At 43.6% G+C, this 16,921-nt stretch overlaps 1 protein-coding gene across 8 annotated transcripts in view; it reads left to right on the top strand.

The window, feature by feature from the left end:
- The window catches only part of PLCB4 (phospholipase C beta 4), a 411,040-nt gene that overhangs the window by 295,614 nt on the left and 98,505 nt on the right, over positions 1–16,921 (top strand). For all 8 annotated transcript variants that reach the window (XR_010405777.1, XM_064572832.1, XM_064572829.1 and 5 more), the window contains 2 exons: positions 8,877–8,956; positions 11,393–11,446. Coding sequence is in view for 7 of the 8 variants with exons in the window: in XM_064572832.1 (XP_064428902.1) it covers positions 8,877–8,956; positions 11,393–11,446 (134 nt within the window). In the remaining variant the exon portion in view is untranslated. The remainder of the gene's footprint in view (positions 1–8,876; positions 8,957–11,392; positions 11,447–16,921) is intronic.

Raw genomic sequence — 16,921 nt, 5'->3', positions numbered from 1 at the left:
TCAGCTCAAAATAATTTTTATACCAAAGTGTCATATTTTGGGGTGGCCTATCTTGATTCCCTTCAACAGTATATTTATTGGAGTAGATACCTGGCATAAGATGTGATTATTTGAGATAAGGTTCTATAGGTGCAATAGGACATTTTTACAGGATATCCATGAAAGCAGGCTTAGGTGATTCAAAAGTTGTCTCTTGGAATGATAATGAACAGAACCCCACTTGGTAGGGGAATTTGACACTTGAGCTTCTGAATGATGACCCAGAACAGTACAGTGTCCTCTCATTTCTTATGACTATTTAGAGGTTCTTTTTGACCTAACTACCCAGTGTTGTCAAGATAACCAGCCAGGCTGACAGACTGTTTTGACTGGCTGTGAGTGACTAAACTAATCTTGACTAGGAAAGCATAAATATTATCCAGGCCCATCCAAATTTATCTTTCACACACAGCCACACACACCCATCTATGTTCCTGCCCAGATACTCATTCCCTATGCTCTGCAGGTGATTGAAGAATCAGATGGCACTTAACACCTTCCTCCTTTCACCTTGATCAGCTTTCCTCTATGGACAGAGAACAGCAGATGAAAAACTTGTATTTTCTGGAAGACGCTTAGACCATTTCAAGAGAAAAGGGCCCCGGTTGCTCTTCCTTTTTTCCTCTCTCTTGTCTTGGTTCTTTGAGATTTGACAATTGTATCAGAATTATTATTGACTTCCCAAGGGCCTTTGTGATTACCACTGAGTTGTCGCTCTACTGACCTTGGGTTTTTTTTTCTGAAAAATCCCCATGACTGGGCACCAGTTTCGGTAGGTTGCTCTTAGTCATTATAGGCTCCTTAATTTCCCCTTTCATCCTGGGCTTATCAGCTGGATTGTATCTGGGATCGCAAATTGAGCTCTTTTATTGTGCATGAGATTCTTCAGCCTCTCTGTTATCTTGCACTCTGCTCTCTCTCTGGGTAGCAATCGGGGTGACTTTCAGGTTTCTCTGCCTGGTTTGTTCTTGCTGTCAACGCTGTCATTGTCTGCCTGTTTGCCTTCTGTCCCCGGCCAGGAGGGAGTTTCCAACACTGTCACGAATATCTCCTGATGACTGACACTCTGTACATTCTACCTGCGTTTCTCTCTCCTTAGGAGAACCCAGGGGAAGTTGCTGACGTGGAAGAGAAAATGGTTTTATTTTTTCCTCTTAACGTGATGTAGAAGTTGGTCTGTGATATACAAACATTGGTAGATCTGCTTCCATCTTATTTGAGAATGGATTCAGCATCTTAGATGAGCACATTTGAAGGGTAAAATGTGATTTGTTTTGTTTTGTTTTGCTCAAGTCCTGCCTAAATCACCAACCTCTCTGCTCTCCTGCTTCTGCCTCTGGGGTTTGGCCATCCCTGGGCCAGGCCCTTGGCCTCTAGTTACTCCTGCTGCTATATTGGCTCTGGCCCTGGTACTCAGGCCTGATCACTGGCCCGGTGGGGGCACAAGTACCCTAGTTTGGGGAAACAGACCTCCATCTGGTTTCTGTACCAGTTATCTAGTAAGTGTTATTGCCAAAGCCCAGGCTTCCAGACCCGGCCTGTCCAGATGCTGCATTTGCCTCTGTCACAGTCCAGGGAGCTGTTACTTCTAACTGGCTTCCATGGGGCCATCTCCTGCTGCCTAGTGAATCCTGGAACATCACTAGCGACTGGCTTTGCTGTGGCTAGGGAACATCCGTTGAGCCAGCCTCCTTCTGGTCGCCTGCTCTGCTTTTGTCGTGCTCGTAACTTTTTTTAAACTACTTCAGCACGCACAGTGATGTGTGTGTGAATTTAATCCAAAACGGGAATGAAAATTTAAAATTCCATGCGTCTGCCATTGGTGGTACTCGCCCTAAGGGTGCTTAGTTTGCATTTGAGAACTTTGAATCAACAGCTCATAGGCCATTCATTATATTTTAAATTGTACCTCAATAAAATTGTTCAGAAAACGAAACCAGACAAGCCTGTCCTCCTGTGGCTACCTCCACAAGCTCTTCAATTATCTTTTTTTTTTTTTTTTTTTTAAGAGACAGAGGTAGTCAGAGCAGGAACACAAGCAGGGGGAGTGGGAGAGGGAGAAACAGGCTTCCCGCGGAGCGGGGAGCCCGATGTGGGACTCGATCCCAAGACCCTGGGATCATGACCTGAGCCGAAGGCAGACGCTTAACGACTGAGCCACCCAGGCGCACCTCAATTATCTTTATCCACAATTAGTACCAGACGCTCTGACACTAGCACAATGTGCTTGTTACTTGGGAGGCATCTGGAGGGCCTGTTAAGATACAGACTGCTGGGCCCCATCCCCAGCGTGGCTGAATCCGTAGATTTTAGGTGAGGCCTGAGGGTTGGCATTTCGACTACACTCCTGTGGGGTGCTCAGAGGACCACTTGGGAAAATCTGACATAACGGAGAGTAGGACTGCTTTTTCATCAGTGGACTTCTTAGCAATGTACAAGATACATGATTTTTCTAGAAATAATGTACAAACACTGCTACTCTTGTGTGAACAGGGCACAGAAGGTCAAGCCAGCCCCCATGGCCTCTCTTGGAAGATTGCAAGAAATGCAGACTCTTCAGCACAGACACTAGACCTATTGAATCCAAATCTGCACTTGAACAAAATTCCCAAGTGATCCAAACACATGGTAAAATTTGGAAAATACTGACCTCAACCAATGTAGCACACATGGTCTGATTCAGTGGTCTTCCACTGTAGATTCACATTAGAATTATCTACAGTCTCTAAAAGGTGATTGACAGTCCAGCTGGGCTCAGATTGTTAATGAGAATCGCCAGGAGAGGCATCCAGGCTTCTGAAATGTCTTATAAGCTCCCCGGGGGGTTCTAAGGTACAACTAGGTCTGGGAGCTACTAGTCTGGTCTCTGAGTAATAGCCACGTAGTATTCTTATAACGTGTCCCAGCTGGAAAGGTCTTTTGCTTGGCCTGTCTTCGAAGTTCAGTACTGACAATTTAATGGCAACTAATACCTTACCCTAACAAAAATCATTTCATTTCCCTTACATGTAGATTCATAAGAGAAAATGTGTAGAGTTCTACCTACAGTGTCTTTACAGTCTAATAAGCCTCTTTAAAGCTCAAATGCCTTCCTAAAACCAAGTTTCTGGTTGAATATAAAGATAGAATTACTCTGCTCTGATTCTTCATCTGGAGGTTGGTGAAATGAAGCAATTTTACATCCTAAGCACCTTAAAAAGAGTCTTACCTTGCTGCAACATTGGACCCTGTGGAAATCTTGGAAAGCTTCATAGTTTGCCTCTGGTGCATGGTTTTAGGGGAGGAAAAATGAATTTCCCTCTACCTTTCTGGGTTCCTGGCTGAGACACCCACCTTTAATAAGAGAGAGATTAACAGGAGAAAAAAAATCTAATTAAATGTGTCCAGGAACCCCACAAGACACGGAAGGCTCTCTGATAATCAGGTAATTGAGGTGTGCATGCCATCCTGAGCTAAGGAGAAAGAGGCTAAGGGTCTGGGGCTTTAGAGGTGAGGAAGACAATTCACAGGAAGATGGGAAGGACAAATGTTTGGAAACATGATTATCATGCCCTGTGGTGAAGACATTCTTGTGTTTAAAAAAATATATATATATATATTTTTGGTAATAGCTCTCTTCCCAGTACAGGCCTCTATCTAAATTCTTTTAGGCAGTTAAGAGAGAGGTAAAAAGCTCTTCTTGAGTTTATCGGGCCTTGATTGTCTCCAGCTCAAAATAAGCCACATGCCAAAGTGGCACATTCTGGGGTGGCCTGCCCTGAACCCCATCAGTAAAATGAGTCTTATTACTGGAACTCACCGTACAAAGGAATCAATGCTGTATTTCACATTATATAAATTCCTGGCTTATGTTGTTTGAGCAAATGACAACTAATTAACTGTTAGAACAATTAAGTACCTTGAGAATAGTCAACTGAGATCTGCCCTGATTTTTTTCTGATCCCCATTTACTTAAACAAAAAACCAAAAACAAAAGCTCTGCATGGATCAGGTTTATGAGTGACAGGTAACAAGAAGGTCCCATATTTTAAACATCTCAGATGGCCCCATCAGCTGATTCTTTGCACAGCGTGGACATTGGAAGGTGAAAGTCACTCCTTGCTTCCTTTTGTTTCCACATGCAAGCAATTGAACCCACGTGTGTAGGTCACCATTTCCATGCTAGTGAATGCAGATTTGTTCAGCCCAGGTAGGGAGGGATAGGACAAAAACAAAGTAAATCAGGAACTGGAGGAGAGCTTTTTCCAGGGTCCTTACTAGAAGACCAGATATCCCAGCCAAGGGCACTGTGGGAAACTATCGGCTCCCATAGGAAACCAAACCCAGATCTTTCTAGGTGGGCAACGGAAGTAGATACTCCAGGTGGGGGAAGGACCCTTCTCAAACTGGGATGTGCACACGACTCACCTTGGGATCTTATTAAATGAAGATTCTGATCCAGTGGGTCTGGGTGGGATGAGACCTGAGAGTCTGCGGTTCTAACCAGCAACCCGAACATGTTGATGCTATTGGTCTAGGAGCCAACCTCCTGACTGAGCGGCATGGGTTCAGAACAGTGCCTTTATATGTAAATTTGCAAAAGAGCCATTTGGAAAGCTCATTTCAACACAGGTTTCTCTTCCCCAGCCCTAGAGACAGATTTCATAGACAGGGCCTGCTGATTTGCCTTTTAACAATTCCCAGGTGATGCTGCTAGTCCCTGGACTATGCGTGACAAGGCTGTAGTTAACTTGGAACAGACTTAGTAAGATGACTCTGCCTCTTCTACCAGTAGCCTTCTCTTTAAGAACAAAGAATCACACACCAAGAGATGAAGGAAGATGCCACTGAGTCTTCCCTTTGGAGAAAAAATGACATAGCATACTCGGAGAGTATCACAGGGTCTGTGTTATTTTTTTGCTTTGACAACATGCTGTTTTGACTGAAGACTGAAAAGGACGCTTCTGGAATAAAATCTAGAGATAAGATTGAGCTAAAAGAACAACAACTCTACCTGGGGCAGTGCTGACTGGCAAGTAATGGGACTAGTTATTTTAGGATGACAAAGCTACATGTGCATTAAAAAAAAAAAAGCTAAGAGCTCAAATACCAAAATGTTGTCAGTGGCTAGCTCTTGATGTCAGCAATGGGATTTGGGGTGATGTTCACTTATTGCTGTATACTTTTTTGCTTTACATTTTTCTGCAAAGGACATTTAAATACTGCTTCCATAACTTAAAAAAAAAAACCCTACCAAATGTTTTTAAAGGGAAAAAGGGAGGTATACACCCTGTGTGAATTCATATTTTTTTGGTTTGGTTTTGTTATGTCTGTGCCCTTCTGCTGCTTTTTTCAGTGGGAAAGGGATTGTTTAGTCCATGACAGTCCAGTGTCCCAGGGGCAAAGGAGAAAGCTAAGGGCAAGGCCACGCCATTTGCTTGGAAAATGGACGCCCGCCTGCGTGGTGAGAACAAGGAGTCCCAGAGGAGAGGTTGTAAGTCCCTAGGAGAAAATCAGAGGCAGCTTCTCTTCTTCCCTCCTCTTCTCCTAAACCATCCAGCTAAGCCCCAAGAGTCCCTGGAAGGACCTTTCTTGTCCTTCACCTTAGAAGGGCTGAAATAAGCTTTAAGTTCGAATTGGAAAAGATTAAGAAATCAAGAGAACAACCTGCTGGGGAAAGGGAGAAACTACGGATTTGGACACCCAAATTCAATGGATCCTTTGGGCTGGTTGCATGGGCCCACTCAGCATGGCCAGACCAGAGGGAGGCACCCAGCGTGGTAAGAATCCTATCACGAGCGTGTCAACATTGAGCCGATGAGTGTGCTCAACATGCGTCAGGGAGTGATCCTTCTAGAAACACACAGCCCTGGGCTTGAAGATGTACCTTTTAGGGCATTATGTAGACTCTTAACATATGTGCTTATTTTCAGCAATTCAAGGAAACATATTTAAGTCACAGGTTTTTGTGTTTTTTTTTTTCCTTCTGTTAGTCTGGAAACATTCAACGAAGTTCATATGCATCTAGTTCACCCACAGTACAACTTTTCAGCTAAACTCTAGGGCTCTGCTGTCACCTGCTGGCATTTCATCTACTTTGTTAGAAACTGCAAAAGAAACGCTCAACATATTTCCTGAAGTCTCTTGGTCTTAATATGCCAGGTGTCAATTACCTGGAAGACCATGGAGAGAAGGAAAGGCCTGATGGGACTTGTCCACGTCATGGGGGGGAGACGTGTGAACAAGCCTTAAGGAAGGGCAGACAACAGAGCCTCTCAGCCCTGAGCCAGCTGATCTTGGGCAAGGCCCTTGACCCTCACTCTCATCATCGCAAAGAGAAGCAGCAACAACCTCCCCCACCCCGGGGCCCTTTAGGGCCTGTGAGGATTCCAGTGGCATTTCCTACTAACTAAAGCATGAGTACTGTCCCTGGAGTGATGACCTCAGAGGTCACTCCCGGAGACCTTTCTGTCACAATAAACAAGATTCTTCACCAGCATTATATTTTCAAAAGACGGATGAGTTGTTGAAGCCTCCTCAAAGTCTGGTATCTCTGTAATTTATTTTTAGGAACAACTAAATCAGAATGCTCAGAAAAAGCCAGTGAACAGTCTCAGAAATTGCCCAGTTTTTTGCCCTAGGAAACCATGGACTCTGTTTTATGTTTTGGAACACGGAACAAGCCTTCAGGTTGAGAAAATGTTGCCCAGTGAATGCCAACCTAATTATTTATGTTTTTCTGTCTCCTCTTGGGAAACACTTTGTGAGCCTGCGGTTTGTTAGGCCAACAACAGGATATTTGAAGGTCCCCAGGGAATTATAGTCCCATATTTAGCCTGACAGAGGAAGTAAAGGCTGATGATGAAAATAAGGCATTTCTTTAATGCTACCAGTGCCTTCCTTCCTCCTCCCTCAGAATCCTGGCGTCACCATCCCGAGGCTTTCGATGCTATTTATGGTCCTCAGGAAATGGCCTTTTCTAGTTGTGGAAGGAAATTGACCTCTTCTGGCTCCTAAGTCCTCCTTCAGAAAACTGTTAGGTATGACTGGAGCATAAAGAGGAAAGCCAAAACTGTCCATTAGACTCTTACCCATTGGGATGACTATTCTCAAAATGAAAACAAAGCAGGAAAAAAAAAGTGTCAACAAGGACTTGAAGAAATTGGAACCCACGTGCACTGTTGGTGGGAATGTAAAATGATAACAGCTGTGTCACAGAATGGTGGTTCCTCAAAAAATGAAAAATAGAATTACTGTAGGATCCAGTAATTCTGCTTCAGAGTATATACCCCAAAGAATTGAAGGCAGGAACTTGAAGAGATACTGGTATACCCATGTTCATAGAAGCATCAATCACAATAGCTGCCATTAATCATAGTAGCAAGCCAGGTGTTCATCAACAGATGAATGGAGAAGCCAAATGTAGTCTACACAGCCAAGGGAATATTATTCAGCCTTTAAAAAGAAGGAAATTCTGACACAGGCTGTGATCTGGCTGAGCCTTGAGGACATTATGCCAGTCAAATTTGTCAAAGGGCAAATACTGTATGATTTGTTTTTATAAAGAACCTAGGATAGGCAGATTCATAGAGACAGAAAGTAGAATGGTGGTTGCTAGGGTTGGGCGGGGGAGAGGAAACTGAGGAGTTGTGTAATGGGGACAGAGTTTCAGTTTTGCAAGAAGAAAAGAGTTCTGGAGATGGATGGTGGTAAAGGTTGCACACAACGTGAATATTACTTAATGCCTTTGAACTGCTCACTTAAAAATGGTTCCAATGATAAATTTAATGTTATTTGCATTTTATCACAATGAATTAAAACCACACACACTTTACAGAACTTAGTCTTTACCTTTGGCCCTTGCAATGACTAAATCACTAGCCCACGTTAAACCTGGTAATACTGTGCAGGGCTGTCCGATATAACCTTCTGTGTCAACGGAGATGTTCTTCGTCTGGGCTGTCCAATGTGGTAGGCACTAGCCCCATGTCGGCTTTCAAGCACTTGATATGTGATGAGTGAAATGGAGGCACTGAATTTTACTTTTATTCAGTTTAAACAGCCACATGTGGCTAGTGGACAGTGCAGGTAGACTATCCATCTGTACTACTATGCCCAAATATTTTCCCTTCCTCAGCACAGAGGAGTTGGCCTTAATGGACGGGCCAGCCTTTTCTAGTTGAATGTCCTTATGAGAAACAAATTCCTTTACTGCCGTGTACAGTCTTCCTTCACTTTTCCTTGTAAATCCATGGAGTGATGTTATGAACTAAAACTGAGGTCCAAGTCCTTATTATACAGAAATTATGTAAGTGCTTCAGTATTTGCACTGGATACCCCAGCAATCAGTGCATGCTTTACTTTTTAAGGCTCTGCTGGAAATCACAGACAGGTAAGATATGTGACAAATTTCTTAGATTGAAATAGAATCACACGATAAAATTGATGAACCCCAAATGCATTCGTCCTCTAAAATGGGAATAGCTAAATATGTCATCATGTACTGTATAACGTTGCTTAGAAATAATGAAGGTTGCCAGTGGCTGAAAAAGGATTTCTATTTAAACAGGCTGCAAATAGAAGGTTTAACAAGTCAATCAGTGGGCAGCGTTCCTTTGTGACAACCCAGTGTTTAATGATGCTCTAGATGTTACATTTATCTTCATGGAAAGAATGAAAGCTGTTTATTAAAGAATAAAGTATGGCATGCAAAACAAAGATTGCTCTGTGGCAGGGAGGAGATAAAAGAAGAGTTTACATTATTCTTATACCGAATGGATACGGGCTGTTTAATAAAAACCACCATTTTCAGTTCCTGTGGTGTTGCTCACCAGGAATGCTTTTTCTTTCTCTTTCAGCAATGGGTAGAAGGACTGAGATCAATCATACACAACTTCAGGGCCAACAATGTCAGTCCAATGACCTGCCTCAAGAAACAGTGAGTTTTATTTACATCACTCTTTGCTCTTGGCTGTTAAAAAGCAAAAGGTCAGATTAGGAGATGAAGGCTTCGTGTATTGCCAGGCCACATTGTCCTTGCCTTCCCCTCCATGCTCCTGACCCTGGAAAGGAAGTTCCCGACACACACCTGGACTCTTCATGCCACTTGGCAGGGCACGTGTGATCAACCCGTAGCCCAGACTGATAAGAAAGGAATGATTGATGGCAGGAAGGTGCTGGAACTTCAGTATCCTCTGGGTCATTGGCCCCAGACAATAGTTCTCCATGCCTGGGGCCATAGTTGGGTGCTGTTGTAGCTGGAGCCTCTGTTGTGTGAGACAAAACTGGGGAGTGTGGCCAAGAGAAGCACTTACAAAAGCACCCATTTCTAGGGTCACAAAGGAGCACTGGCCCCAGGGACTGTTCAGCACCCATTCAGGGATCCAAACGTACTGGCCTTACCCCAGCTCACAGTATCCAAAATCCAGAGGGATGCCGCCGTGGTAGATTTTTAACCCTTCCCAAGTTATTCCATCAAGGTGACGTGAAAGTTACTCAAGTAGAAAGCCTAGCCAAAGCCAAAGTCAGCCTGTTTAAAAAGCAGCAATCGGTGCAGGAAGGGGGCTGCCCGCCATCCTGGACCATTGGCAGGCAATTGTAGGTGCAGAAGGGAACTACGCTGAGAAATTACAGGAATAAGCCTGCACTTGCAACCAGCACCAAGGGTGTGATTCCTTGGACTGTCCAGCAGGAGGAAGAGAGGTCAGCCCTTTGGCTAGTTTCACCCTTAGTTTTGGTCCCTTTGGCGGGTGCTTGAAGAGAACAGGCTCTTGACTACAGTCCCAGCTTGGCCACTTAGTTCTTGGGTGACCCTTGACAAGTTCTTAGCCTCGTGCCTTTCTGTTCTTAATCTGTGAATGGAGAAGGTGACCAGAACTTATTTTAAAGATTACCACACAGATGTAATGAGGTCCTGGAAAACGCCCAGCCCAGTTCCTCCTTCATTCAGTATTAGTGATTTTGATTATTATGCCAGCCCTCTGGTTTTCTTTCCGTCACCTTAGTAGGGGGTGGTTAGTCTTGTAAATACCCGTTTGTCCTGCAGCTGCTTCTCCTCTTCCTCTGTAGTTGCTGTGGCATGTTTTCTTAGAAATAAAGAGCAACAATGGATATTTGACATTCCACTTTGGGCATTGATAGAATCCCGAAGGATCTGAGACTTTGAGAATGCCCACTTAGACCTGAGGGACCCCAGTATCTGTAGGTGGACACCAGGTCTTATCTGTCCCCATTGGCGTCCTGCTGGGATCCCTTTATGGAGCTGGTGTTCACCCATCCACCAACTGCCATGAGGGTTAACTCATCAAGAGGTCACACCTGCCCACTTCTGCAGAGAATGACCCTGTGCTGAAAGCGGAGTCACTGTGCCTGGGAGACTGCACTCCTCTCTTTTCCTGGTGGGAAGCCCATGGCCCATAATGGGCTGGAACAGGATATAAAAGGCCAGCCCCCATGCCACCAAGTCTGGTGCACAATACGCTCCAGAGTCCCCCCTGGCATCAGGCTAAAGCACCAGCAGAGACCACAACTTTGTGTGACTGTTCTGGTCCTTTCTGCTTCCCTCACACCTGTTGTCTTGAAAACATTCTCTGAAAAGGAGTCACTTGGGCCTCTAGGAGATTGCCAGAAGACGGAAACTTTACCAAATTGTCATGTTCTGTTCATTGTTAGAATATTATTGACTGGTATCCATGAGAATGTGAGTTAATAGCTAGGAACAATCCCAGCACCTACGAATGAATATTCTGCGTCCCTGTGTGTCCAGAAAGCCTGGGGAAAGCAAGGAGTTGCTTACCATCAATTTGAGTTGATGAACTTCTCTTCCTCTTGGAAATTAAGGAAGGTGCCCATTCGATCTGTGCTTTGCTGCACTGGGAACAGGGAGTGGGGGTCCCCGTGGGTCCTCAGAACAAGGCTGGCTGGTGTCACCGTGCAGTTGCATTTCCATCTTAGTAAAGATTATTAAAGAGCAATAATCAAGGATGAGACCAATCACCAAAAAAGTACCTACAATTTGTTTTGCTCAGTGCAAACATCCAAATTTCTAGTTCATCTAGGGTTGCTGGGAAAAATACAGAATTCCCAGTTAAATTTAAATTTCAGATAAGTAATAGTTTTTGAGTATAAGCATATTCTGTGCAGTATTTGGAACATACTTGTAAAAAAATTGTTTTTCTGAAATTCAAATTTAACTGAGAGTCCTGTATTTATATTTGCTAAACCTGACAACCATAAATTCATCTCACAGTATATTATTGTCTCTAGTTTTCAGAATAAATGTTCTTTGTTTGAATGAACTTTCTTTTAAAGTTCTTAACTGGATTGAAGTGTTGCTCCTAAGAAACATTGAAACAGTGTTATGGTTGTTTTCCAGCTGGATGAAATTGGCGTTTATGACCAACACAAATGGTAAAATTCCAGTTAGGAGGTAAGGCCATCGTTTCTGTCTATATTCCATATCCTGGGCCGACCCTTGTGATACCAGACCAAAGAGAGAGCCCATCACAAGTGCTTGTTAATTGTTTTCACTAAAGATATTTCTGGAAGTTTGGTTTAAATCACTCCATCAAATGCCGTGTTTAGTTTGGAAAAATCATTTGTGGATGTAAAGTTGCATTTTTCTTCAGAACGGGTAGCATTAACTCTACTTGGATAAAGAACATCTGAAGATGTAGCAGATTTCTTTTTAATCTTCAAATATGTGGGTTTTTAGGATTTTAATGTCTTTCATCTTCTTGCCCTGAGTGACCATTAGCTAAAATGAAAGGAGTTTGTACTGTGCACCTTTATTGGAAGTGTATAGACTGTGTCTTCAGAAGAGTGGTATCTCTGGACGGTGCTTCTCATTCTGGGCCTTGCTGTTTCCTTGGTGGATGGGGCAAGTGGATGCCTTTGGCTTCTGGCCACTTGGTCTCTAGGTGTACTCTCCCTGACACCATGCACTTTTCAGAGCTGTCACTTTTTCCCCTTGCTGTGCCCAAGGTAACAGTGACAATGAAAAAAAAAAAAAATGGCAGTAAAGCCTGAATGGAATCAAGAATGAAAAAAACAGGGGCACCTGGGTGGCTCAGTCGGTTAAGCATCCGACTCTTGATTTCAGCTCAAGCCATGATCTTAGGGAGATCAAGCCCCGAATGGGGCTCTGTGCTGAGCATGGAGCCTGCTTAAAATTCTCTCTCTCCCTCTGTCCCTCCCCCACCCCCGCTTGAGTGCATTATCTTAGAGATAAAATTAATAACTAGATCTTAAGAAAGAAAAGAATGAAGAAAACATGAACTAGATTTGTCTTCCACATGTCTTCTTTAAAAAAAAAAAATCTATTTATTTTAGAGAGAGAGCATGAGTGAATCAGGGGGAGGGGTAGAGGGAGAGAGAATCCTGAAGCAGACTCCCCACTGAACGTGGAGCTCATGCGGAGCTCAAACCCAAGACTCTGAGATCATGACCTGAACCAAAATCAAGAGTCGGTCGCTTAACACACTGAACCACCCAGGCGCCCCTCCAACATGTCCTCTTTAATACTTAAGCTGATATATTTCACCCTCTGAGGATTCCCAATGCTTCCTTCTTTTCTGCCTCTCTATTCCATTTCTGGTGTTAGGATTTGCTAATGGTCTGTGGGGACATTTTGAGATGGTAGTGATAGGGATTCTTTACCAAACTCTCCTAGTATCTTTTTGGTTGGTGTTTGTGTAAGCACTTCATGGAGATTCCAGAAGCTGGAGTGGACTGCAGAGCATCAGCTGTCCACATGAAACCAGGAATGTGTTTGGATTCATGAGCCTAAGCCCACAGCTGAATTAATCATGGGTTCCCTAGATACCAACCCAGTCTTCTAGAATTCTCCAGACTTAGGTTCATGTTGACCTCCTCTCTGGACACCACTTTAGTGAAGAAGCCAACTGACAACAACAAATAAAACCCAGAGCTACTGGGTAGAGTCTTATCTTGGAACTGTTTTATCTGTCAGAGATGAGGCAAACAGGTCACCAATTGATAGCATTTGAGCAAATGCATTCAAGCAGTGGCATGCTGATCACACTTAGCCATTTCTGACTTTTCTATACCTCCCTCTCTGCCCAGCCACCTCATTCTGCCTTGAAACTTCCATTCTGTATCCCTAGGAGATTATCTCCATACTCTCTCAAAATTATTCTTTTCACATTTAACGGAATCATCTTAGGGGCATCTGGGGGGCTCAGTCGGTTAAGCGTCTGTCTTCGGCTCAGGTCATGATCCTGGTGTCCTGGGATTGAGCCCCATATCAGGCTCCCTGCTCAGCGGGGAGCCTGCCTCTCCCTCTCCCGCTCCCCCCTGCTTGTGGTCTCTCGTTCTCTCTCAAATAAATAAAATCTTAAACAGAATTGTCCTAGAGGCCATCATTTTAATTCCGTGCTCTATAACAACCCATGTGTTATAACAGAACTGATAGCATTTGAGCATAAAAAACCATAAAAAAACAGAACTGGAATATCAATGAGAAAATTAAAAGCATACAAATCATAAGGAAGACCATGGGCAATATTTTTACTTAACCTTTTATTAAGGGCTTACCAAGTCGTACACCTCATGCATTGTTGTGGTCTTTATAGATCTACATGTAGGATTCTCCTTTTTATTAACTTACTAGCAAATCAATTTTATGTCTACTTTAGAAAAAGAAAGTAGAACCTTTAAAAAAAAAATGCCCTGTTAGCACCTTTGACTGATAATTGTTGGCAAAGATACTTTAAACTGATCCTTATTTTTTTTAAATCCTTTGCTCTGTTGAGCAATAGCAGGACAATTATTTTAATATATCCCAGCATCCTATAGCTACTGCCCAACATATAGTACGTTTTTCTTTAAAATCTATATTGAATTAAGAAGTCCAAACTTAGCACAGACAGCAGTGTGGAGAACAGAAATTTATGCTGGATCTGTTTTTACATACCTTACCGTCCTGCTTTTTCTTCCAAGATAAGGTTCAGGAAATGGACAAAGTAGAAACACATAGATTGCAATCAAAGCACTTCTAACTAACAACTCTGGTTTCATTTATATGTATCCTCCTAATCAAGCCATTGTTAGACAAGCTTGGAAGTTTTTTTTATGGTTTCAAAGATCTTTATCGGTATGTTCACATACAAAATTATTACCATCCTTTTGTCATTTTCTTTAGCTCTCTTTGACATGAACACTTTGGTGCCTGCCAGTATTAACAGGTGTTTGACACAAGACATCTGTGATTCGGGGGCAGTTTGTTCAGAGTTGATGGAGAATTGACACCAAGCCAGAGAAAAGCGGATGAGTCCCCTGGTAGATGAGCTGCCAAGGGCTAGGTGGAAATTGTTCTGAATGTTTTAATGGATATGAAGAGTAAACACTTTTAAAATGTCATTTCATCACTATCATTCTGGAGTTCTTAAAATGGAAACTATTAGTATAGTGTGCATACTGTTAAAAGGGATCTGGCTTCATAGTTGTTCCATCGCTTGGGAATGGCCCCTGCTCTTGAGTATTAGCTGAAATTTAATATCCAGGAAGTTGCCGGAGTGATTAATGAAGAAAGTCTTACTCTTTATCTCCCTCTTTTCTTTCCATGTGTATAATCTTAGGCAATCTGCCTTTCTCTCAAGCTTACAAATTCACACTCAGTTTATCTTCCCACCCAGACCAAAGCTTTGAAAGTCACTCTTTTCTTTGCCATTTCCTATTCCTTGTAACCTGGAGTTGGAACCAGTGGCTAGAGAATCAAGAAATGATAGCCAAACATTAATTGTGGGCTCTGGCTGGAAGTAGTCTTTTTTTTTTTTTTTTAAAGATTTTATTTATTTATTTGACAGAGAGAGACACAGCCAGAGAGGGAACACAAGTAGGGGGAGTGGGAGAGGGAGAAGCTGGCTTCCCGCTGAGCAGGGAGCCCAATGTGGGACTCGATCCCAGGACCCTGGGATCATGACCTGAGCTGGAGGCAGACGTTTAACGACTGAGCCACCCAGGTGCCCCTGGCTGGAAGTAGTCTTAAAGGAGACCGTTGTGTTAAAGAAGCCTGAGAGCTTTGGGTATGGTCATGGCAGCCCAGCTCCTATGTAACTATTTATGTCCCAAAGGCTTAGCTCATCTGTGAAGGGAGTAGGACCCTACTGAGGCTTCACAGCATGAGTCCTCCCTGAGTGTTTCAGAAGATGGTGTTAAAACCATGGAGTGGATTGTAGGCCCGTTGAGGGCAAGGAAAGAATGAGACTCCCTTGGTTTCTAGGATCATTGCTATCTTAGTCATGTAAAGTCTGCTGGAACATGGAATTGAACCAGAACTCTTAATAGGCCTGGGCACCACTCAAGGGTATTTGCTTTCTAGCATTTCTTTTGGGGAAGGTGGTTTATTTTGATTCAACAAAAAGTCATTGAATACCTGTTAGCCGTGAAGCGCTATCTTGTACTCTGTGGGCATGGAGCTGTATAAAAAGAGTTGAATCAGTCAGTCCTTGATAAATACTCTCTCACGAAATGCCTATGACTGTACCTAAAATGTCCCCAGGCTTTGATAAATGTGTTTCTCTCAGGACCCCGTTAAAGGGGCATTCTTTGGGCCTCTAATGTAACTGGAAACTCAAAGAATTCACCTTTGCGCCACCACCCTCTTTACCTCTGAGGGAATCCATTTTAAGGCCCAAGCTCTTGGATAGCTGTCTGGAGCAAAGACCATAAATGCACTTTATTAGATAGACCGGGGGGATGGCCTTACTCCTATTCAGCTTCCTTGCTCCTCTTTTCCATCCTGGGTTTGGTCTCCTTTAGAATGAAGTGGGCAGGGGTGCCTGGGTGGCTCAGTTGGTTAAGCGACTGCCTTTGGCTCAGGTCATGATCCTGGAGTCCCAGGATCGAGTCCCACATCGGGCTCCCTGCTCAGCAAGGAGCCTGCTTCTCCCTCTGACCCTCCTCCCTCTCATGCTCTCTGTCTCTCATTCTCTCTCTCGCAAATAAATAAAATTAAAAAAAAAAAAAAAAGAATGAAGTGGGCAAATCAGTGGTGATGTTGCCCAGCCCAAGCCCCCTCAGGAAAGGGGGGCCAGAGAAGGAGCCCCTCTAGGCCATAATGCCACCTCCTCGCGTCTAGTTTTTGCACAGTCACGTTGTTAGGCTCTGCTTTGCCCTCACTAATATATTCCTACATGGATTTTCCTCTCTCCTGGCACGAGACACCCTATTTTTTTTCTTTTTCTCTCAATCTCTTTATCTGCCCCCCACCCCCACCCCCAGTGCAAAGGCTTGGATCTCCTCCTCCCGTGAGACATTCTTGTTCTCTTTCCTATTTACTTCTTGGCACTTCAGCAAGCTCTAGCCAAAAAATGCTATTCCTATGCCCTCTTCCCTTCCTCCCTGCCCTTCCCTCCCTCCACCCCACACCCAGGTTCTGTTTCACCAGAAAGGCTCAGGCCCTGTGCCCGCTACGGGGTTCACGACCACATCGGTCCGTTCTCTTCTCATTGTTCATGCCTATCCAAACCTACCCGAAGCTCAAGTTCACTGAGATTGGAGGCAAACAGTTTCCTTCTGCAGGCATCCCAAATGTGGGGATGCTGTTGCCTGTACCTCTCACATTAACACCTAATTTTTTTTTTTAAAAGAACACTGAATAGCTACTTTCCCCTATTTTATAAAGGTCCAATAAATTGCTTCTCAACCCAATTTAGTGTATACAAATTCCATGAACTCTAGGGAAGTGGGAAGATGCGGGCATAACACCGTCTACCCTAGAAACCAGTTTACTTGATGCCAAATACATACGCTCTACCATGTCTGTAGATGTGTTGAAGAGAATCCGTGGGCCACTGTGGAGTTGAATGCAGCTGTGTGAAGCGCTCTTAAAAATGAACTTCTTGCAGTATTCTTGGACCAAGTATGAAACAATAAAGCTTTG

Source organism: Mirounga angustirostris, unplaced genomic scaffold (assembly GCF_029215605.1).
Source record: "Mirounga angustirostris isolate CCGP_5_RB_7025 unplaced genomic scaffold, mMirAng1.0.hap1 SCAF_10, whole genome shotgun sequence".
Classification (NCBI taxonomy): domain Eukaryota; kingdom Metazoa; phylum Chordata; class Mammalia; order Carnivora; family Phocidae; genus Mirounga; species Mirounga angustirostris.
The sequence above is the reverse complement of the archived record's forward strand: the minus strand, read 5'-3'. Positions and strand labels throughout refer to the sequence as shown.